Here is a 22119-nt window from a genome sequence, read left to right on the forward strand (position 1 = left end):
CAGATAGCCTTCCTTAGGACCCTTGATCATCACTTCTTGCTTCATGCTCAGTTCCACTTCTTCCCCTACAAGGTGGTGACTCAGGACTAGCACCTTCCCCAGGATTGTCTCAGAGAAGCTGAGAAAATGTGTTCTCTCTGTTCTCAGAAGGACATATAGTCTGCTCTGTCTGTTCACAGGGCCATGATGATGACTGCATGTGACCTGTCTGCTATAACCAAGCCCTGGGAAGTCCAGAGCAAGGTCAGGACTGATGACCATCTGGACTCAGAATAGCCCTTTAAAGGCCATCCTGGGTCTTCACCTAGGGAGCTACAGGGAAATGGTGGTGATTTTTTGAAGTAATGTCTGGGTACAACAGGGAGAGGTACCTTATGAACACTGCCTGCAGAGCTTCAAGAGGAGGACCTGCTGCTCCTGAACACAGAGCCCCACTATAACCTTTGTGTGTGCTCAGGTTGCTCTTCTTGTGGCTGCTGAGTTCTGGGAACAAGGAGACTTGGAGAGGACTGTCTTGGATCAACAGCCCATTGTGAGTGTTGCTTTCAGAATCTTCCATCTTGATGTGTGAATTAGAACACTTGGTAGTGCTCTAGACCCCAGGATTTTAAGGTCCTGGAGTTTTAACCTTGATTTGTGGGGTCCTTGGCATGAGCATGGGTAATTTGGCATCTTGTAGAATAAAAATTATGAAAAATTGGAAGATCTAGATTGTAGCTCACAAACAAGAGCCCCTAGGGCCTATGCAGCACAGTACATACACTAGGCAGGGTATCAGAGACTATGGAGATCCAGTCCCTCGATAGTCCCCTCTCAGGGTCCAGGAAGAATCTACAACCAGCTGATAATTAATCTTTGATGATATGAAATGAATCTATGTACACGAAACTCCTTAGTCCATACACTCTATTCTTCTGAGTCAGTTCTCTCTCTACACAGCTTCTATTCTGCTCTCATGTCTAGCTCCTTTCTTGCCTGATTTCTCTCTATATTTATCTACTGTCCCCTCTAGGTTCTATCTTAACTCCTTCATTTAGTTCTGTCCCTTCTAGGTTCTCATCTATCTAGTTCTTTCCCCTATCAGCTCCTCTCCCATCTCCTTCTCTCTCATCTGGCTCTTCCTCATCTTCCATCTCGTTTCTCTAGTCCTCTCTTCTAGCCCTTCAATCTAGTTCTTCCCCATCTCAGTTTGTTCCTCTCAAGTTCTTACCTATCTAGTTCTTCCATTCTCTTTTCTCTTCTCCGTCCTGTGACCTGGAAGTCCCTGGTGTAAAGGGAGGGTCCGAGTTAAATTGTGTAAAGCTATTACTTAATGTCCACCTCTCCTAGGCGGTGTCTCCTTGTGGAATTTACCTTAAGTCAGGAGACTTGCATGTGGGCTGCTATCACTGTTAGTCCTTGAAAGTTGGGGCCCACCTGGATGGTGTCTCCTTGTGGAATTTAAGTCAGGAGACTTGCACGTGGGCTGTTATCATTGCTATCCAAGGAAGGTGGGCGCCCACCTGGGCGGTGTTTTCTGTAGTCCTTGAAAGTGGCTAAGGGACTTTCCAGAGAAAGCCTTTCCTGAGGCTGTTCTTCAAATACCTGGAATGTGTGTGTCCAGAGAGTGATCAGTCCACACTGTTAGCCCTTCTAGGGAAAAGTCAATTGGGAAAACTATGAAGGCACACATGATTTCCATAGCAGAAGACAGCTGATATATAACAAGCCAAGTAACACCAAAAACTCCTTGGGATATGGCTTCCTCTGGAGAATTCCCTGATTCCTCCAGGTAGTGACTTTGCCATAACCAGCTGAGTTCTTATGATATATTCCTGCGGCCTGCAGCAGCAGGGCAGTTCAGGGAGGGCAACTCTGAGAAGGGCAACCCTAGGGGGAATGGGGAGGAGTAGAGGTAGCAGTCCATGGCAAGATAGACACTGAGGCTGTTATTGTTAGGGATAGGCCCACTGCTAACACCAGGGATGGCATCTATCCACATAGGAACTAGGAACTACATCGGTTTGCTTTGACCACTTGGGGAGGCACAAGGAGGCAAAGACTTTATCTCCCAGCTTACTAAGAAGAACTGTTTGGAGCAGGCTTTAGACAAGGTACAGACAGCAAGAGAGAGGCCTTTGCCAGCTAACAAAGTCTCATAGGGAGGGGTAGCACCCATGTCATTTGCCTGTGTTTCTTCCACAAGCCCATGATGGACCGGAACAAAGCAGCTGAGCTCCCCAAGCTGCAAGTTGGCTTCATCGACTTTGTATGTACTTTCGTGTACAAGGTGCGCAACAGAGGTGTTCGGTGTTGGCTGGGGTGGGTTGGCCAAAAGTGGGTAAGGAATGGGCTGGACCCAGCAGTGACCGTACAAGGACATTTGTGTGGTCTCCACCCTTATCTGATAGGGTAAGATGTACAACTACTCTTGTACATCTTAACCTATCACAACACCCATCTCAACCTGCCTAGCCACTGATCTGTCCCAAAACGTGTAACTGTCCTTCAGAAGCACCAAGTATGCCTCTAGAAGGTCCTTACTCATCCGGAGGTCCCACTTTAAATACCTCTACCTCAGAGTGCCACTTTACCACAACGGGCACACTGTCTTCAGGAAAACGACTTGCCTACTAGGCATCTGTGAAAATGTGAAAGCAAACCTGAGTGTCTGTCTCCATTGGCACACCCCAATACAACCTGAAGAACATGATAGCAGCCATGTTTCCACTAGCTGGTCAGGCACCAATATACTGCCAAGAATTTGGATTCTGCTATTTGATTGTAGGACATAAGGTAGAAACTTGGAGAGACTCAAAAGATAGGCCTGACTACAGTGTCCTCATGTGATACACATGACATCCCAGCTCCACACCTCTCTGGTTGTACTCAGTGTTGACAGACCCCACATTGTAAGGTAGATGCTGTGTGATTCCAAGTGAAGTCAGTCCTAAGCAGCCAGGCAAGCAGGAAGAGGTGGCCCTACCATCTTCCTCAGTCCATCCACATCATCTGAAAGCAGCTATAGGGATTGTTGAAGCTTCCAATCCCCCTGCAGCTGACATTCTTTGCTCTATTCTTCGGATGCTCATCCTGCTAGTACTGTATCGTAAGTACTTATACCCAACAGCTCCCTCTCACACAAGTTCCTATCCTGTCCTCCTTCTTAGGGATTATCTGGAAAGGGGACACTTAAGTGGTTCTTTCCTATGCTGATCAACTATAGGTGACATTGCCTAGGGGTCAGCCCCAAGTGAAATAGGCTGAGGGTGGGGGAACCAAGCTCATGCTGGACCTTTAGCAAGCCACAGATCATGTAACCTGGGGATTAGTAGTAGCCATCTTACAAGCATAATGTCAGGGAGTGTGAGGCCTCACTTCACTGTCTTTATGACTTTTAAAATACAACAGGCCATAGATAGGAGAGCATCCTCGGTCCAATGAGTCTGGTGATAGGGAAGCCTGAGACCTTGAAGAGCTACTATTTGAGCCCTCCAGGAGCAGTGGAACAGCATAGTGACTTCTCAGTTCCCTCTAGGAATTTTCTCGTTTTCATGAAGAGATCCTGCCCATGTTTGACCGACTGCAAAATAACCGAAAGGAGTGGAAAGCGTTAGCTGATGAGTATGAGGCCAAAGTCAAGGCCCTGGAGGAAGAAAAGAAGAAGGAAGAAGACAGAATAGCAGCCAAGAAAGGTCTGGGCCCCTCAGAGGGCTGGGATGGGCTCATAGTCAACCCCTAAGTCAGTGCTGCAATATGGCAGAAAACCACCAAGCTATCAGAAAGGCAGCTAATTCACATAGCCCTAAGCTGAGGCTGAGGCTCTGGAGCCAAAGAATGCCCCATCCATCTATCCTGTCCTTCAAGGGACATTGCAGCTCTTGCCACGTAGATAACAGATGAGACTGAATGCTAGTATATTCCTATACATGGGAAGTAAGCTCACTTAACTCCTATCAGTTCTCTTGTTCCACTAAGTAGCAGTTCTTTCCCAAGTGTGGTAGCACATGCCTGCAATCCCCCCAAAGCTATCCTCAGAAACAAAAGAGCACACCTGAAGAAAACACAAAAAGGCAAAAACAAAATCAGTGAGCTAAGCAAGAGTTAAATTGGCACAGTGCTAACCTGTATCATGTGACTCAGTTGAACACACTGCACCCCAGATCAGAAGCCCAGTGACATTACCTTATCTTTTGCAGGGTTTGTTTACCCTGGAGCTGGGGTTCTCCAGGGCCATTGAGTGAGCACATTGAATAAGGCATCTTCTGGGTCACGGGAGGTCAGGGCTGAAAGTAATCAGGGCACAGTGACCGCAGAGGCTCAGGCACTAAGGCTCAGCATAATCGGCTTGGGTTGGCCAGACCTAGTTCAACCCCTGCAGGGAGAACCTACAGGTGCTAGCCGAGGACATGGCATAGAAGGGAGACAATCGACCACTCATAGTCTATCTTCTCTTGCAGTGGGCACAGAAATTTGCAATGGTGGTCCCGCACCCAAGTCTTCAACCTGCTGTATCCTGTAAAACTATGTAGTGGCTTCTGGCCCCTCCTGCCACTCACTGGAGATGGACTCTGCCTATAACAGTTTGGTGTAAGACATTAGGAAGCAGAAAAAAAAAGATCAAATATAACTTTGAATATTTTGAAATTTTAAAGTTGTTTTGTTTTTTCAAATTAAAGCCAACTATGACTGTTAAATAGCGTAGCCCATATTTATCTGGTTTGATAAAGTTCCCACAAAGGTCTTTACAAAGGATTTGTGAATTGTATCTGAAATCAGAGCTCTACTCTTGTACATATGTGTATATAGGTATTCAGTTCCATCTGCTTAAGTAAAATCATGCCCAGGGAGTCAGAATAAAATAATAACTTGCCAGTTTTATACATGCTAACATCATTTGACGGCACATCGTATTTGACTCATTGAGACTCTGCTGGGTCAAGGCTGTGAGCAGAGCTGAGATCAAACAGAAGTGGCCTGATGGGAATAACCTGGGTGGGACCCTCGTGAAGGAAGCAACTGTTGACACTGCAGGGAAGCCTGAAGGGCAGAGTTGAGGCCTAAGTCCAGTGGGACTTCACAAGACTAGCCTTTTAAACATGCACTATCTGGCAGGCAACAAACTCCTGGGATCCCAAAGAATTTGTTCTCCTGGGAAGAGAATACATCCAGCAGTTTGCCTTCAACACCGGGGAGAGGGGGCAAATTTAATCCTCAGAGTCCCAGACAGTGGGATACCATTTGAGGGGAGTGGAGGGGGAAAGCAGCTCTTCACTCAGCCTCTAAAACCAAATATAGGATTTTGAAGTATACATATGCTGCTTCTTTCAACTCACTTTAAAAGCAAAAAAAAAAAAGCTCTAAACCCAGGAAACGTGCACAAGGCATAAAACTGAGGGAGCAGTAACACTTCTGGTTTGCTTTTGATTGCTATGATAAACCATGACCAAGAGCAACTTGGAAGGTTAAGGGTTTATTTGGTTTACACATCTCCATCACAGTCCATCACTGAGAAAAAGTCAGGACAGGAACTCAAGCAGGAGCAGAGGAACCATGGAAGAACACTGCTTACTGGCTTGCTCACTTACACAACCCAGGACCATCAGCCCAGGGGTGGTACCACCCACAGTGAGCTGGACACTCCCACATCAACCATCGATTAATACCCCACAGATACAATCAAAAGTCAATCTGCTAAATAATCCCTCGATTGAGGTTCCCTCTTCCAGGTGACTAGTTTGTGTCAAGTTGAAAAGAACTAGCTAGCACACCAGCTGTTGGCATACAGGAGCCCGTGGGTACAGATGGAGGGACAACTTCTTTTAGGTCATTTTCCAAGACCCAGAGGAAAATTATGAGTTGAGGGGGCACAAGATCCATGTTACTGTGAAGGCATCAACTCCCACCTGTCCTCCTGTACACGGCCTGAGCTTCTGACAAAAGCAGACCAGCTCAGGGCAGAGCCAAGCAAGCTGCACCAGGAGGCTAAGCCACTCTATTTCTTTGGCATCCAAAAGAATTGGAGCCCCAACTTGGCCAAACCACTGCACCTTTCTGTACCTGTCAAGTGCTTCTGAGCTGCACTTTGTATCTGTGCCGGGTAATGATCACTAATTCCTTTGAACCGCCCCTCAGTGAAAAGTCAGGAAACAACTGCAGAGCTGGTTGGTGCCTAGAAGCAAACACCCAAGGCAGTAAAGAGAGGAAGCCAGAGCATCACACAACAAAGCTTTATTCATCCTCAGCGACTAAAAGAAAAGGCAAGCTCACTGGCGCGTCACTTGAGTATGCTGTCATCTTGAGCTGAAAATCGAGAAGAGACAGTGTCACACATTATACACATTTGGGCTACCTGCGAGGACTTCAGGATCGCAGTTTTTTTTTTTTTTAAAAATCCAGAATCTAATTCCAAGAGAACCTAACTTTGTCACTAAAACCATCCCTTGCATCCCCACTGCCCACTCCACCTGACTGGAATCTGCGTCAACAGAGTGGGGTCAGGGAGTCTGCTCAGCGGTAGCCTCTCTGAAGGCAGTGCAACAGCATGGCCCACACATTCTCCTGTGCTCCACGGAGAACAGCGCTGGAAACATGTGCCACCCAGTCTCCTTCCAGAAAACCTGGAAGTGGGGGGAGGGACTAAAAGCCATACCTTCTGCCAGTTCTCTCTCAATCCGTTTCAGCTCATCTAGTCTCTTCTTTTCCTCCGCTGCCACCCTCCTCTCCTCCTCTGCCCGGGGTTTTAGGTAACCTGGGGAGCGGAAGCAATTAACTTCTTCCCTAAAAATGATGCGTGAAAAAGCCGACTCCGGAATCTCCGGGTAGCTGTTGCCACCTGCTCCCTTGTGGGCCTAGTGTCTTCTCCCTCCCCGGGAGCTGCAGGTCAGTGCAATCCCACACAACCAGCTCTCTCTCACCCCGAATCCCGCACTCCCGGTCCCCGAACTCACTATAGCGCTTGGCGCCGTAGGCCATGCCGATGACCAGGGCTGAGTATCGGCAGAGCTGCAGAAAAAGAAGCGTTAGAGCAGAAGGCGCATTACCTGAGGACGAGGAGATAGGAGATGGAGGAGTACGGGTAGAGGGGAACAGGGCGGGGGGGGGGGGGGTGCAAGGGTCTCCAGGCCCAGGACTGCCTTGAGACCACAGCCAGCAGTCTCGAGGGTGGGACACGCTGTCAGGGTAGTGGTAAGGGGCATGCAAGGGTTCTCAGCACCGTGCAGCGACGGTGAAGCGGGTTCACCTTGATGAGCGGAGAGACCTGAACTGGGGGAACCATCTTGTCCGTGACCTTCGCGCCGGAAGCTCAACTGAGGCGGAAGACACAGCAAGAGCGCAGGCCTCCTCCTGAAGCCAGGAAGGCGCATGCGCCTTAGCGAAGACGCGCCCCCTGGTGACCGGAGGGTAGCGGCGCGTTCCTTCCGGGCTGTGCAAAGTCTTTGGGCTGAGTGTGCAAGACGACCTCAGGAGGGTGGAGACTTGGGGCCACATTACTTCAGCACAAGCTTGTAATGAACGACCAGCCCTGGAATCCGCCGCCCACCTACTCTGGACTGGAGCAGGCAAACAATCCCTTCCTCTCGTGGAACAGACGAGCACCACCCCACCCACCCCACCCCTCGGCAGACCTGCCCAGGGCGGCCCGTTGAGTGTGGGGGCAAGATTACAGACCTTGTTTTGGCCATCCCTGAAATATCAGCCTTCTAAGCCTTTCCTGCAACTGCCCGCCCTGGATGCATATGCCTTCTGGCCAGCGCAACCGGGTTGTCTCGCTCACAGCGAAAGTTGGGTTCTCTTGGAATTAGATTCTGGATTTTTTTTTTTTTAAACTGCAATCCTGAAGTCCTCACAGGTATCCCGAGTGTGTATAATGTGACTGTCCCTTCTCGATTTTCAGCTCAAGATGACAGCATACTCATGTGAAGCGCCAGTGAGCTTGCCTTTTCTTTAGTCGCTGAGGATGAATAAAGCTTTGTTGTGTGATGCTCTGGCTTCCACCTCAGGTTTTGAGATCTTACTGGTGAAGGCCATCCAAACGGGGCTGACCCCTGAGTTTCCCAGCCCACATTCTCAGGACCCCAAACCCTGAGCCCTAATGACCCCTCTTCACCAGGCCTTGTGGGGACAGACTATGAAGCACCCAAACTGCCAAACTGGTTTTCCACAGGCACTGTCCCCAGAGTGAGCGCCTCTCTAGCAGCCGTGTTCTCGACCTGTGGGTCACCATCCCTGGGCAAGCCTCTATCTCGAAAAATATTTACAATTCATAACAGTAGCAAAATTACAGTTATGAAGTAGCAATGAAAACAGTTCTGTGGTTGGGGGGGGCACCACAACATGAACTATATTAAAGGCTCGCGACAATAGGAGGGTTGAGAGCCACTGGCCTAGACTGAAGTTGTCCAGCTGATTACCAGCTGTGTCTGCTATTGGCATGCAGTCTCCAAGGAAGTCAGGCATGGCAAGGTTGTAGCCATCCATTGGCTGGCTTTACCCGCTCTCCCTCCAATGCCCAGTAGTGACTTGACATCTCCCTAAGGCTGTCTTTGAATCAGCCTCCACAGTTTTGCATTGCACCAGGGCTTGGAAAGGTACACAGTCCATTGGGATGGGGTATCTTTCCCTGACTCTTCATTAAATCCGTATTTGTAAAGAGAATGTAACTATGGATATAAATTGAATACAATGCAGCAATGAAAAACCCCAGAGCTCGTAATAGGTGTCCAGCTATCCTGAAGACAGGAATCCTGGGAAGGGTAAAGGGGCTATCCTGGGCAGTCAGAAGAGGAGCCACTGCCCAGAGGCCTGGAACTGTGCCTGCATTTGGTCTGGAGTCCAAGTCCCTGGGCCTCCTCTGCTGGAATCCTAGAAAGTTCTTTAAGCTGGGAACAGAAATACCCAGACCATATGCCACAGGTGCACCACATACTCGTTTCTTGCCCTTGGTAAATCTGATCTTTAGTTCTCCACCCCCATCCCTACCTGAGCCTGAGTGAGAAAGGCAGGCTCCTGCCCTTCTTCAGAACCATTGCTCCCTGAGGAAGCTGCAAAGCCATGCTGACCTACAAGCCACCAAATAAACTTCCTTACCCCTCGTGGCCATCTGCACACTGAATCCCCTCCCTTTCCTGCTCTTAAGCAACTGGTTAGATAACCTTAAGTGACCAAACAGGTTTCCCTCACTAGATCTTAAATCAGACTCCTCAGCAGCTCAGGCTTCCAAAACTGAACATCTCTCTGGGCCCAAGAGGAGTGTGGTTTCAGAGGTGAGTGCAGAGAAGCAACACGCAGGAGTAGAGGCAGAAGAGGCACACAATACACACACTGGCATAGCACACACACAAATGGCTAGGACTCTGCTTTGGCTCAGGGTCATTTTGGGGGCAGCAGAAGTGGTTAAGTTCCCACATAGCTCAGGACACCACTGGGAGGATTTTGCACCTGTTGGAGACAGCTGTGTGCAAAATCTAAATATTCCCAATGTGCTATCTTTAGTGCTGTGCTCAGGCTCAGCCAAGATCCTCCTTAGGGTCTTGTGGCCCTCTCAAATCCAGAGCTTACCACCCCTGCAGCTGGGCTAAGTCCAACAGAGGCCCTTTACTCTCAGCTACCATTCCCACACCTGAACAAACTCCCACCTCTGGTAATTCCCCCTCAAGGTCTGAGGTAGCATCTGGGAGGGAGCTTCTGTGACTGAGTCTTGAGGGACAGGACAGGACCTCTGACAATGCACTGTAGAAGATGTCACAGTTTAGAAATGTACCAGGGTAGGAGTTGCCGAGCTATCAGATGCACACTCCATACCCACTTGTGCCATCTGTGGCTGCTGAGGTCCCGCTTCCTGTTGCCCCTATCTGGCTTAGGCCTCCAAAGTATGGGACTGTGGGGATCTCATCTGCTCACTTCATTCTACTTGGACTTCCTCATCCCATACAGCCTGCAGGCCCACTCCTGTATCTCCTGCCCTTACTCTCACCACATTCATTTTCTGGCATCAAGGACTGAGTACAAGCCATATTGCTTCCCTAAACTTTGCCTGTCAGATGAGGGAGTAAGGGGAAGCCTGAGGGCCATGCCAAGAATGACTCCATTACAGTCAGTCTAACAATCTCCAAGACTCTTCCAACTCAGAAATGTTATTGCCCACCACCCAGTTATGGAGCTGCCAGTAGTGGCATCAGAATGGGTCCTGGGTTTGCCAATTAATCAGGAAGTAAAAGTAGTGGTGTGAAAGTGCCTGATACACACAAAGCAAAACATAAACTCTTGGGCCAGAGCCATTCACAGCACCTCTGCTGGTCTTGAAAAGGTATTGCTATCCTCAGCACCTAATAGTTTCTGCTGCACTGGCAGAGCTCAGTTACCTAGGATGACTCAGACCCTCAGGCTTTGGCCAATGATGTGGCACAAGGTCCTGGAGATGTAGAATCCTTGGCAGAATAAAACCTCCTGGTGCCTGGGCTAAGAGAAGGGGTATCTGGATTACCACCAGGCTACTTAGGCTCACTCTGCAGTTGTCCAGTTCTTTGGGATGGCAGTCCTCAGCCTGTCCTTGCAGGAAGTGGAAACCAAAGTCTGAGCTATTCTAGGGGGCCAGGCAGCATCTTAAGACAAAGCAGGAGCTGGATCCTGGGCAGGAAAGACTCAGGCATGGTGAGCAGGCAGCCAGGGAGGTGTTGAACAGGGGCATCCAAGTGTGTGTATGCATGCACTTACACATGGGACTCTTTGTGTGTATGCTCATGTGAACATACACAATGGTATGGGTGCAGAGATAAATGCCCCAGTTTCCATGGTGACAAACTGGAAAGAATGAGGGAGGGTCTGGGCCTTCAGAAAACTGAATGCCAGGCATGAGTTCATCTTTGGAATCCATTTACCCTGGATCCCTCTAGGATTGGACATGGGCTGCTTGAACCCTTCAGTTCCACAGCCCCCATCACATGAGCTAAGTCTCCCAAATCATGGGATGTCCCTGAGTGTTCCCCCAGTTGCCTCAAGGCCCTCATCCTTGGCAGTTCTGCTTCTCAAGCCAGCAGGAAGACCAAGAAGGAAAATGGCACCACATACTCAGAGAGCACCCTCCAATGTCTTCTCCAATTGTGAGCAGACCCAAATCTGGAAGTTCTAGGAGGTGAGTCTGTCTTTGCTCCTTAGGAGCCCTTCACACAGTTGGTACAGGAGGACACGTGTGGCCTCAGAGTGCCTGTCCCTTTGATGGAGCAGAGCCAGGTGTGAAGGTAAGTGTAGGAGTTGGGCAAAAATGGTCCAGCAGCAGCAGAGCAACAAGCCTGGCATTGACTCCTAGGCCTTCATGCTCATGGACAAGAAGAGAGTCAGCTTCATTGACAAAGCGGACCTACAGGACATTCACACTTCCCCAAGTAGGTGTGATCTCTCCCTCAAGTATAGCAAGGACATTGCCTCTAAACACTGACACACACAGTCATATTTTGGGGTTGTTATGGCCACCTCTAAGTTTGTTTAGTTTCCCTTAGTTATTCTAAAGAACTTTGCTCTCAGGGTCTCAGGGTAGCTACTCAAGGCCCTGGTTTGTTCAGAGCTGGCAGAGGGTGTCCAGAGTTTTTAGAAAAACCTGGAATGGGTTTGAGGCAGGCACTGGGGAGGCAACCTAGTGAGTGACACATCCAGCCCTGTCCCTTCCCCATAACTCCACTCTACCCTTAGGCTCCCCTTGTGGGCTTGGAAGAGGATATGTATGGGTAGGCCTCTTCATCATCTCAGAACCAGATGCCATCTCGTCCCCCACCTTCTTCAAGCCACTTCAGTTAGCACTTAACCCTTCCTGTCTCAGTGGCCTACCATGAGACACTCCTGTAGTGGGGGGCAGGAGGCTTGTGGTCCTACCTTGGAAGCTGGGAAAGGCAGTTATATTTTACCTGGGATGGCGGTTCTCTAGTGCCCACCTTCCCCATTATTTGAGAACAGAAATCAGTACTCTCCTCCGCAGAAGATGGTGTCCTGAGATTTGAAGTGAACTGGTTGACTCCAGCCTATATTCCCCACACTTGAGCCAAAGGGCTCCATCTTTTTTTGTTTGTTTGTTTTTTGTTTTTTGAGACAGGGTTTCTCTGTGTAGCTTTGTGCCTTTCCTGGATCTCACTCTGTAGACCAGGCTGGCCTTGAACTCACAGAGATCCGCCTGCCTCTGACTCCTGAGTGCTGGGATTAAAGGTGTGCACCACCACCGCCCGGCCAAAGGGCTCCATCTTATGTCTCCTCTGTCCTTTGTCTACATGTGCTCAGCACTCTTCTGGAGTCACCCTGTGAATGGCAGATGTAGGCTGTCCTGTGGGGTTACCTGCCAGTATAAAGGACAGAGGGGGTTGAGAATGACAGTGCGGCCCCAGTCAACACCTCATCCCTGTCCATGCTTACAACAGACAAAACTAATGTCGAGGACAAGGTGAATGCCATACTCAAGGAATCCTCAGGGTTCCATCAACTTCATCATGTTCCTGAACATATTTAGTTTGTTGTTGTTGTTTGGGTTCTTGTTTGTTTTCAAGACAGGGTTTCTCTGTGTAATTTTGGTGACTGTCCTGGATCTCACTCTGTAGACCAGGCTGGCCTTGAACTCACAGAGATCCTCCTGGCTCTGCTTCCCAAGTGCTGAGATTAAAGGCGTGCACCACCACTGCCCAACATCCTGAACATATTTGTGAGATGAACAGTGAGCTCTGTCCTGGGACAGCCCTGAGCTCAGCCACCTGCCAGTGTTTGGTTCCTAACATTTAAATCTCCAGATATGTTTTTAAAATTTAAAAAAAACCTCCAGATATTTTACATAGGTGCCTAGGATGGCCCAGACCCCAGGACCTTTGGCTATTAACATGGCATGAGGCCTCCTTGGCAGAACAAAGCCTCCTGGTGACTGGGCTAGGGGAAGGCGTTATCTGTGTCACTGCCAGGCTACCCAGACTCACACTGCAGTTGTTCAGTCCCCTGGGATGGCAGCCCTCAGCCTACCTCATACTAAGTGGCAGATAGAAGTCTGAGCTGTCCTGGGGGACATCTCTTGAGAAAACTCTCTCAGGAATCCCCAAGCTCTATGAAACCCAACACGTCTCCCATCTATCTAGCTATCTGTAGACTCTGTGGTCTCAGAGCCCTGGCTCTCAAATGGAAGCCAGAGCTACCCATGTGGATCAACAGAGGTTCTTGGGACCCAGGAATAGGAAAGACTCCCCAGACAGTAGAGCAAGACTAAGCACTTGATGCTCTAGGACAAGACAGAACTCTAAAAGCCTTTTTGTGAGCAGGCACAAATACAGAGACCATCCTAAATGCCTTCAAGATGCTCAACCTTGATGGCAGTGGCAGCATCCACAAGGAATAAATCTGGCTTAGGGTCTGGAGAATATCTATCCTAAAAAAGAGACATAGTGCCTGGGCCTGAGCCCACCTCACCAGCCTCTCTTGAACTCTAACTCTAGGGCCTCAAATAGCCACCCTGAGATCCTAAGAGCAGAGTCATTTGGAATAACTAAGAGAAAGGTCATTCCTACTATTGGGCCTTCATTACCCAGGGAGTCATCATCCATCCATCCATCGCTGTCTTAAGCCTTCCATGGATGGCTTCCTTACAGGAAGCACCAGGGGAAGGGAACATTCTGTTGTCCCAGGCATTTGCCTCTTACTCCATCAGGAACCTGCTGTGAGTCATGATGGGCACCAGGGGACCATTAGGCACCTGGGCTTTGATGACAGGTGGGCAGGATGTACACATTAGACTATCTTCAGGCCTCCCACAAGAGGAGCCACAAGTAGGAACTTTCCACTCTTCCTCAGAGCAGCTAATCAGTCCCTTTTCCACTCTCAGCATCAAAGGTCCACTGATGTTCCAAGCCAACAAGATGACTGCAGATGAGGCTTGCCTAACCCCCAACCCCATCCCTATGGCTTCTACAATCCCAAGTATATCAGAGGGCAGCTAGGGGCAACATTCTTCTAAAGGATATACCACCACCCTACTGCTAGCTAGCTCAATAACAGAGGCAATAGACTAGGAGGCAGGAATAAGGTCTAGGTCCCAGCTTGTCTATAACATGTACTCCGTACCATCACTATCACAGTACTCCCAGTATTCCATCCCCTCCTCCACCCCTCTTCTGACACTAGCATACATCCCCAGCCCCTCCCCTGTCTTGGCCCTTGGCACTCTGCCCCTCTCCACCGCTGAACAGGTCAAACAAGAATCAGAAGCCCACTGAATGGAGTTTAGTGCCTGTCATTTACTGTGTCTGGGCTGGAACCCAGGAACCTGGACTCTCTCCCTCCCACCACCCAACAACTTGACATACCCACCAATACCCTACCTATCTTGAGCTCGTTCTCAGGTGAATCAAATGCTGGAGTTTGCCTTCATTGATGTGGCTGGCAACCTAGACTACAAAGTGCTGAGCTACAGGCCCACCCATGCGGAGGAAGCAGCATGGGCTTCTCCATCCTTCAGGCTGCAAGCTGCAGCCAGTTCAATAAAGTTAGACACACAAACTTGCCTGTGAGTGTTCATTGGAGGGAATGTGTCCACCAGAGAGCCTTCTGCTCCCCGCTTTGCTCAGACCAGCTCTCTGCCCTCTGTGCTATCCTAGAATCAGGCTATCTGGTCATATAGTTGAGACAAAATCTTCCTACACCTGTCCACCTCAGACTGGCCATGCCATAGCCCTCAGAACTCCCTCAGTCTCCTACCAGTAATCGCCCATCACTCCCTCTCCCCATGAGCAGGCCCGCCCTGAGCAGCCGCCACAAGTCTGGCTTGGCCAGAGTCCACCCTAACTGACCAGTACCCATACAACAGCAGTTCCCATCATGCTCTAGGTATGCTAAGGACTTTGTGTCCCTGTCTGAACTCTTAGCATGGCTGGCACAGTCAAAGAGACCCTAGCAAGCCTCTGCTTTACTAGATGTCTCTGCCCATTCTGAGTGTCCTTTCAGGAGAGAAGCAGGGTCAGGAACTTCCTGCAAGGCCCCAGCTGGAGATGTTAAGCCAGGAGTCTCAAGGGGTGGCACTTGGGTGGGGCTTATTATCTTTGGCTCTCTGGCACACATCCTGGATGAAGGGGGTCCTCCAGACTCAGCCTCCAGGCGCCGATATGGAGTGTTGAAGAAGAGCACCAAGACACAGGTGAGAAGCGTACACAGGCCAGCCAGCAGCAGCAGGGACCCTAAGGACACAAGCACAGGTCTGTCCTTCAACTGCCCAGGCAGTCAGTGTCCCCAACTCCCACCATAGCCAAGTCTTGGTAGACCTGACCCAGCTGACCCTAGTGACTGTGACCACAGAGAGGTCTGGAAACAGTCTTGGCCTCAGCCCTCAGTAGCCCTCAGGATGTTCCCAGACCCAACAGTGGGGAATCGCAAGTTATGGGGACATGGGTGTACTACTACTGATCTTTACCCATTCTCATATCTAAATCGGTCTCTCTCAATCTTCCTGTCTCTTTGTATCTTTCATATCTCTGTCTTTATCTCTGTCTGTCTCTGACCTACACCCCTCCATCTGTCTTGGTAGACTCTCTATGTCCCTGTCTGTTTCTGTTTCTGTCTCTGTATTTCTATGTAAATTTCTATATTCCTCTGTATTTCTATTTCTGTCTTTGTCTCTTTCTCTCCTTTTTTACTCCAAGATCTCTGCCCCCTTTCTGTCTAAGATCTCAGTCTCTATTTTCCTGGATTTTGAAACATGTCACAAGGGGGTAGGGATACTGATGCTGGATTTTTGTCAGGGTCTTTGGGCTACACCCACAAGCAGAGACCAGGCATCTGACCATACTGCTTTATACCCACATCAACTGGTGCCTGCCTAGGGGGAGTAAAGAGCAATAAGAATCAAGATCCTCAACTGGGCCAGGCCTCCTAATACCCTATCTTTCTGGTCAGGTCTTAGCTCTCTGGGGCCAAAGCCTGGGCACACTCACCTGTCCAGTCTAGAGGCTCCTCACCCTGCTGACAGGTAGAAAAGGATGGACCTGTTCGCCGCACAGTCAGTGCCGTCAGCAGAAGCATGATGAGCACACCCTCGGCCTGCCTAGATACAAAGGACCCTCAGCCTGGGCAGCAAAACTGTCTACACACCACATTGCATCTTGGGAAGGGAACACATCTATGCCCACCGCTACAACTCTTGTCGCTCCTGAGGCAGTTCGCTGTCTCCGTCCACACTGGCCCTGTAGTGGCACAGGCTTGTACACAGCAAGTATTCAGTACAGGCTTATCCCTAGCCAGAGCAAGCAGGTTCCTAGCTTCATGGATCAGGAGCCATGGCCCAGGATCCGTAAGATCCATGTCCTGGGAAAAGTGGCCAATGCAGAAAGATACTCACCCCAGGACAAAAATCAAGCCAGCAGAGGCACCTTCACCCACAGGAAACGAGCATTCAACTGCCAGCTCCATGACCACAGGTGCCACTGAGAAGCCAAAGAGCCCAAGGAGGGAGCAAATGGCAGCCAACGCAAAGGTCTGTCCCCGCAGCTGGGATACCTGGCATCAACAAAGGGTAGAGAAGAATGGAACCAGGATGGCAGTGAGTCATGCCACCTCCCCCATGAGTTCCTGGACTGGATGACATGGAGTGTGGCAGTGAAGCCAGTCCTACCTGGGGTTACCCTCAGGCAGAAGCCAGGTTTGACACTGAGGCATTAGCTCTGGGATAGCCACCACTGTCCCCGCTGTCCCTCACCCACCCGCCTGCCATACTATCCCTCCATCCTGGGTAGGCAGTGTTTGTTCCTGATGAGTCTCACCAGAGCAAAGGCCACAAAGGTCATGGAAGTCAGACAGAGGCCTATCTTGGTGGCCTCGGTGAAATGCTTGGTCCGATCCACATACAGGCCTAGAAGCAGTGCCCCCAAAATCCCAAACACGATGAAGAGAGCCCCACAGAGGCCTGAGAACTCCTGGAAATAGGGAGGGCAAACTTAGAACCATCAAGAGGCAGGGAGCCAACAGGGCTCCTTATGTCATCACCATACGTCCATATGTCATCACCAGGGCAGTTCCAGAGGACCAGTCTAGACAACCCTGTCAAGCTGCCTCCTAGAATGGATTTTATGCAATGTCAACCCCACTAAATGGAAAGGGGTATCACCACAGACACCCCATAGACCCTGGGTGCATGCCTATAGCCCATGAGAGACCTATACCCACCACTGTGTCAGGAGGCAGAGGCCAAGACCTGGGGATGTATAAGCAGCCATGACTATCACCTCCATGAGAGGATGCTGATCTCATCCTTATCAGGGGTGAACTGAGTGCTCAGGAGCAGTAGGTAACTCTGGCAGAGACAGAGCCCACTCCAAAGGCAGGGCTACTACTTACATTGGAGTAGCCATTGGCACAAAGGATCTGTTCCAGGAGGGCTGAGAAGCTGGAGAAGATACCAATGCCACCACCAAAGCATATGGCCAGGATGACATAGGCCTTATTCTGTATGAGCTAGAGAGAAAACAGCACTCAACTCAGGAGCCCAAGCAGGCTTCTGACCACAGCTTTCCTGCCCCCAGAATCCACACAACCCACCAGTTTGAGGCCGTGGAAGAAACTCTCTGAAGTAGAGCTGGCAGCCCCTGCAGATGGCGGGGTAGGAGGCACACTCTCCCAGAGGCAGGCAGTGGCCAAGAGACAGGCAAGGGCAGCAGGAACAATGTAGATGCCAAGCTAGGGAGAGATTCTGAGTGTCACAAAGAAACCACACTGACACATGTTGCCCCCACACATGTCAGCCTGCTCTGTCCACCTTACCAGCTGCCACCTGCCTTTAATCTCTAGTCAGTAAACCCAACCAACTCCTTTGGGGGACTGTGTCACTCAACCCTTGGCTGTTCTTCATGACTTCATGTAGACCTAGCTTTCAGAATAACACTCAAGGATGAATCCCTCCTTGGTAACACCAGCCCAACCCCCCAAGGCTCCAGACTTATTCCCACGTAAGAAGCAGATCATGCTAACACACCTAAGTATGCCATACCAACAAACATGTGTATACACCAGATATATGTGTGTGTGCATCGATCACATACCAGTATAACTCCCATATGTACTGTACACAAGTATATGTACATGCTCAAGCTCTCACAGCACACATGCCACATGCAAGATCATCATGAGCTCCTCACCATCATGGGGATGTCCTCTGCCTTCTTGACCAGAGCAGGAGACAGTACATTTGCCATAAGGATGCCCAGAGGATTTGCTGGGTAGAAAAACAGTTATATAAGCTCAGCTGTGGCAGACCTCACCCCAGTCCTTGTGGGGAATCCTTCCTGGTTCAGGCACCTTGGCCTTGGCCCAAGCTGGAGAGCAGAGGAGAGCAGAGGATACACATCCAGCAGGGTCTGTGAGATGAGCCCAGGTTGTAGAAGTCCCGCCCCAGGACTCACACATAGTGCCGATCATGTTAGCTGTGGCTCGCTGGTGCTCTGGAAACCATAAGGCAGCCAGCTTGGCTGGAGAAGAGATGACCAGGGTCTGGGCCACGGCACAGAGGCTCTGGCCACTCATGAAGAAGGCAAAGGGATTGGGGATCCTGACATCCAAGCAGGGCACAGCACGTAGCAAACTCCCAGCAAAATTCAACCACGCACCCAGGACAGTCTGCAGGAATGGACAGTCAAAAGACTACATGCCAGTCTAGACCCTCCACACCTACATCTCCAGATGCCTATCCCTAGCTTATAGGGATACCCCAATATCTACCTGCCCTCCCCAGCTGCTTTGCCTGGGGAGCTGAGCTAGAAGGGCTGGTGGACTCTGGAGAGGAGCCCAGGCTTCTGCACCCAAAGTCAAAGGCCCCCCACACACCTCATACAGGTATGGGATGAGATCTGACTTACCGCTCCACGGAGCCCAACAGAGTCCAGAACCCAGATGGCTGCCATGCCAAATGGGATGGATACCACAAGGTAGACTAGTGACAGCCAGTTGACTTGCTCCATGGACAGGAAGAAGTGCTGTGCGATGGTGTCTGCTACAGGTGCAAAGCTGAGCCATAGCTATGGGATACATTTAAGTCAGCTATGGGTCGCAGACACCACCTAGCCAGCTCTGCTTTGGTTGAAGTCTATGATCCCCATTTGGCTAGCTCAGGGTAGGAGAAGAGGTGTGAGCATGCCTGTAAAGGCTATGAGGACACAACCTAATAGAAACTTTGGGTCACCCTGCTAGAGAACCACCCTTTTACCAACCAGGAAAGCAGCCAGGCATGGCCTACAGCCTGCCCAGCAGTGGACCATAAACCAGCCTGGAGGCAGATATAGAAGCCAAAAACCTGACCAGAGTCTAAAGGACCATTAACCTCATCAGAATTGGTCTGATTCTCTGAGAAGGCTAAAGGCAATCAGTAGGGATAGTGCCCACTGCCTGGAAGGCACTCTGTTGAAGGTGGTGGAAAGAGGGAAGTGGGCAGTTGAGACTTGGCTGTAAGTATTGAGAGACAGTGAAGCCAGAAACTCAGTGGGTTGACTATCCTGAACATTGAGCAGGTCATAGCACTTAAGGAAGTAGTATTGGAGCACACAGGGCAGGAGGGGGAGATATGGGAGTGAGGGTATACGGTAGCCATGGTTCCAAATTTCATAATTGAGCAATGTGCTGAGACAAGATGGACAAGGAACACATTTTGGGGAGACCGAGGCCTGGTGCATGGTGGACACTCCATGCCAGACATCCAGACATAGTTAAATGATGCCTTAGGGGCTCATGGTATGCATGAGGACCAAGGAGGGGGCCAAAGAGAGCCAAGACAGAAGAGCCCAGAGCCCAGGACTTCCTTAGGGATGGGATGAAATCAATACCATCTCTCTCTGCACAACATCCTCCTGTCCTGGGCATTACAAAGCACAGGGACTCTGAAGCCCAAAAATAGAAGAGTGCAAAGTGGAGAAAGTTTTCCTGGAGGAAGTAAGGGGAGCTGACGGGAGAGAAGGGTCACCTAAGCTTAGACCAGAATAGATATGTGGCCTAACAAGGGTGTGTCCCAAATCAAAGTTCCTGATGAACCCTACTCAGATGACAGAGGTCCAGGCCACACCCTCCATAACTGAACAGAGTATCAGGCTTCCCACAAAGCCTTGGGAAACACCAAGGTTGGGCAACAGCTGCATTTCCTTCTCTTTTTCTCAGAGGACAATACAAGGAATAGATCTCCCAGGCTTAGAAAGCATCCCATGCAGGCCTAGTTGCCTCCTGCCTGGCCTCATAGAGCTTACAGGGACCAGGTATGTTTACAGAACCTTCTGTGCTGAGCAAGAAAAACAACCCATCTTGAAGTCTCACAGGTTTGTCCTTGCTCCTCCTAGAGCTGTGGCCCACATACAAAAGGCAGAGATATCTCTAGTATGTGTAAGGCAACAGATGTGGGGAGAAAAAAATCCATCCATCTCACCTACTGTACAAGAATACTTTCAACCAGCTCTCAGTCGTGTCCTGGCTCACCCCCCGATCTCCTTCCCATGCAAAACACAGGGCCATCTCTTGGTCTCACAGCAAGTTCTCAGGCTGCTCTCTCAGAACCCTGGAGCCCAGTCACCAGCTACAGACAAACGAGCAAGGACTCCAGGAAGCATGACTGAACATGAAGCCCACTGGTCACAATGAGGACTCAGCCAGGATCATGACAATTTGTAGTGTCAGGGGGATATTCTGTTTGCTCCATAAGGACAGCAGGACACCACCCAAGTGTTCCAGGCACTTTACAAATCTACAGAAGGTGAGATTCAAGTAGATTCCTGCATGTGTCCTGAGACAACTATCCCAAACCAGTTATGTTTCCAAATTCTAGAAAGGGGACCTGTGAGCCAAGCCATAGCAGGCAAGTCCCAGCTAGCAAAGGAAGCTACCAGGAGAGACGTTTCTGATTTTGCTACAGTTAGTGTATTCCAGGCCCACAGCAGGTAACAAAGCTGTTTCTTCACAACTAGCACAGCAGGAAAAAAGAAAAGGCCATGGGAACCAACCTATTGCTGGTTCACAAAGAGTGCCAGTGGGTAGCTGAATCCATGGTGCCCTGGACACCATCTACACTGAGGGCTGTACTTCCTTATGGTCCCACTGGCTTGGCACTCTCTGAGCTGTATTTGTTACAACTCATAGCTGCATGACCCAAATGCTACCTATTCAGCTAAGTGGCCACATGTAACCCAAAGTTCCTTCACACGTATTAGGGAGACCTAGCATCACAGAGGCGCAGTTGGCTGTCTCTGAGCGGCAGGTGGTAACAGCTCCATGCTCTCCCTTCACCCAGGCTCATGTGGACCTGTGCCTAGAGAGGATGGATCACTTGCAGTCCACATGTGCCTGAAGGGATGAAGAGGGAGGGTCTGTGGGCCCCTGATATTAGCATTGGGGGGCTAGGGAGAGTATGAGGAAGCAACAAGTTGCAGGGCTGAGACTCTTGAGACTAACAGACCTGTCACCCCGACTGGTCCCTCCCAGGCGGAACAGGCACTTGCCCCTTCTTTTACAACCTCTTGAGCTAGAAAGAAGGTGGGTTCCCGTGAAGAAGCAGAAACTAACTGGCTCTGGGGCTGCTGGAAAGACCCCGCCCCGCCCACCCCTCCTGTTCCAGCGCCCGAGTACCATCGCGTTGGAGCAGCTCAGAAGGCTGACCACCAGCAAGAAGACCCAGCGGCGCGCATAGGCACGGGGTCCAGGCACCTCGTCTCCGGCGGTCCCAGATGTTCCCGGCCTGTCCCAGGCTTCCAGCCTGTCCCCCATAGTCCCGAACACCCCAGTGTCTGCAGTCCGCCCGAATGCATTTCACCGTAAAGCGCAGCGCGTGGGTACGACGTCCTAGGAGCAGGGCCGGGCAGAATGATTTGGTTAGTCCCCGCCCCGAAGGAAAAATTGGGTGGGAGAAGCCAGGGTTACTCTCTGACAGAGGCCAAGGTGGAAACCGGAGGGATAAAAATTCGCTTAAGAGCTAATTTTACCACAGCCTGTGTGGCCTGCACCGGGAACTTCATCCGCAGTGGTAAGTGCCAGAAAGGGGTCTCTACTTCAGCGAAGTCTGCATTTCTTGAAAGGTGCCCCCAAATTCTTGACTTCATAAGCAACAGCCACGAAAGGCCCGAGGCCAACCAGGAGGAGGAGAGTTGGATCAGTTTCCAAAAATCCGGG

General features: G+C 50.3%; 3 protein-coding genes across 23 annotated transcripts in view; 1 reads left to right on the plus strand and 2 right to left on the minus strand.

The window, feature by feature from the left end:
• The window catches only part of Pde6b (phosphodiesterase 6B), a 70496-nt gene extending 65638 nt beyond the window's left edge, over positions 1-4858 (plus strand). For all 9 annotated transcript variants that reach the window (XM_052735721.1, XM_052735725.1, XM_052735719.1 and 6 more), the window contains 5 exons: positions 180-243; positions 458-532; positions 2186-2269; positions 3518-3674; positions 4440-4858. In XM_052735721.1, the coding sequence (XP_052591681.1) occupies positions 180-243; positions 458-532; positions 2186-2269; positions 3518-3674; positions 4440-4501 (442 nt within the window). In that variant the 3' untranslated portion in view covers positions 4502-4858. The remainder of the gene's footprint in view (positions 1-179; positions 244-457; positions 533-2185; positions 2270-3517; positions 3675-4439) is intronic.
• A 1332-nt stretch (positions 4859-6190) lies between these two features.
• Positions 6191-7510, minus strand: Atp5me (ATP synthase membrane subunit e). Its single transcript, XM_052735743.1, has 4 exons — positions 7223-7510; positions 6930-6984; positions 6632-6730; positions 6191-6282 (listed from the first exon to the last, which is right to left on the minus strand). Exons 1-4 carry the CDS (start codon positions 7256-7258, stop codon positions 6257-6259), a joined length of 216 nt encoding a protein of 71 aa, XP_052591703.1. The 5' UTR covers positions 7259-7510; the 3' UTR covers positions 6191-6256.
• A 6704-nt stretch (positions 7511-14214) lies between these two features.
• Slc49a3 (solute carrier family 49 member 3) lies at positions 14215-22119 on the minus strand. Of its 13 annotated transcripts, none has more exons than XM_052735731.1 (11): positions 21933-22119; positions 21658-21792; positions 18837-18995; positions 18384-18597; positions 18120-18196; positions 17524-17661; positions 17323-17439; positions 16749-16901; positions 16328-16485; positions 15924-16033; positions 14215-15170 (listed from the first exon to the last, which is right to left on the minus strand). In XM_052735731.1, exons 2-11 carry the CDS (start codon positions 21715-21717, stop codon positions 14887-14889), a joined length of 1470 nt encoding a protein of 489 aa, XP_052591691.1. In that variant the 5' UTR covers positions 21718-21792; positions 21933-22119; the 3' UTR covers positions 14215-14886. The 13 variants fall into 13 exon arrangements, with proteins under 13 accessions (XP_052591691.1, XP_052591689.1, XP_052591692.1 ...); XM_052735729.1 differs by having other exon boundaries at positions 21580-21792; XM_052735732.1 differs by lacking the exon at positions 18837-18995 and having other exon boundaries at positions 21580-21792.

The sequence above is a fragment of the Peromyscus californicus genome, unplaced genomic scaffold (genome assembly GCF_007827085.1).
Source record: "Peromyscus californicus insignis strain IS unplaced genomic scaffold, ASM782708v3 Scaffold_13__1_contigs__length_99412109, whole genome shotgun sequence".
NCBI lineage: Eukaryota > Metazoa > Chordata > Mammalia > Rodentia > Cricetidae > Peromyscus > Peromyscus californicus.

Excerpts from the sequence above, each read along its gene's own strand:
- Atp5me (XM_052735743.1), bottom strand. The coding sequence starts at position 7,258 with ATGGTTCCCCCAGTTCAGGTCTCTCCGCTCATCAAG. Across the intron at positions 6,985-7,222 it reads AGGTCTCTCCGCTCATCAAG|CTCTGCCGATACTCAGCCCT; the intron begins GTGAACCCGCTT and ends CTTTTTCTGCAG. Across the intron at positions 6,283-6,631 it reads TGAGAGAGAACTGGCAGAAG|CTCAAGATGACAGCATACTC; the intron begins GTATGGCTTTTA and ends CTCGATTTTCAG.
- Slc49a3 (XM_052735729.1), bottom strand. The coding sequence starts at position 21,717 with ATGGGGGACAGGCTGGAAGCCTGGGACAGGCCGGGAACATCTGGGACC. Across the intron at positions 17,662-18,119 it reads CAGAGGACATCCCCATGATG|CTTGGCATCTACATTGTTCC; the intron begins GTGAGGAGCTCA and ends ATCTCTCCCTAG. Across the intron at positions 17,440-17,523 it reads TCTTCCACGGCCTCAAACTG|CTCATACAGAATAAGGCCTA; the intron begins GTGGGTTGTGTG and ends TTTTCTCTCTAG.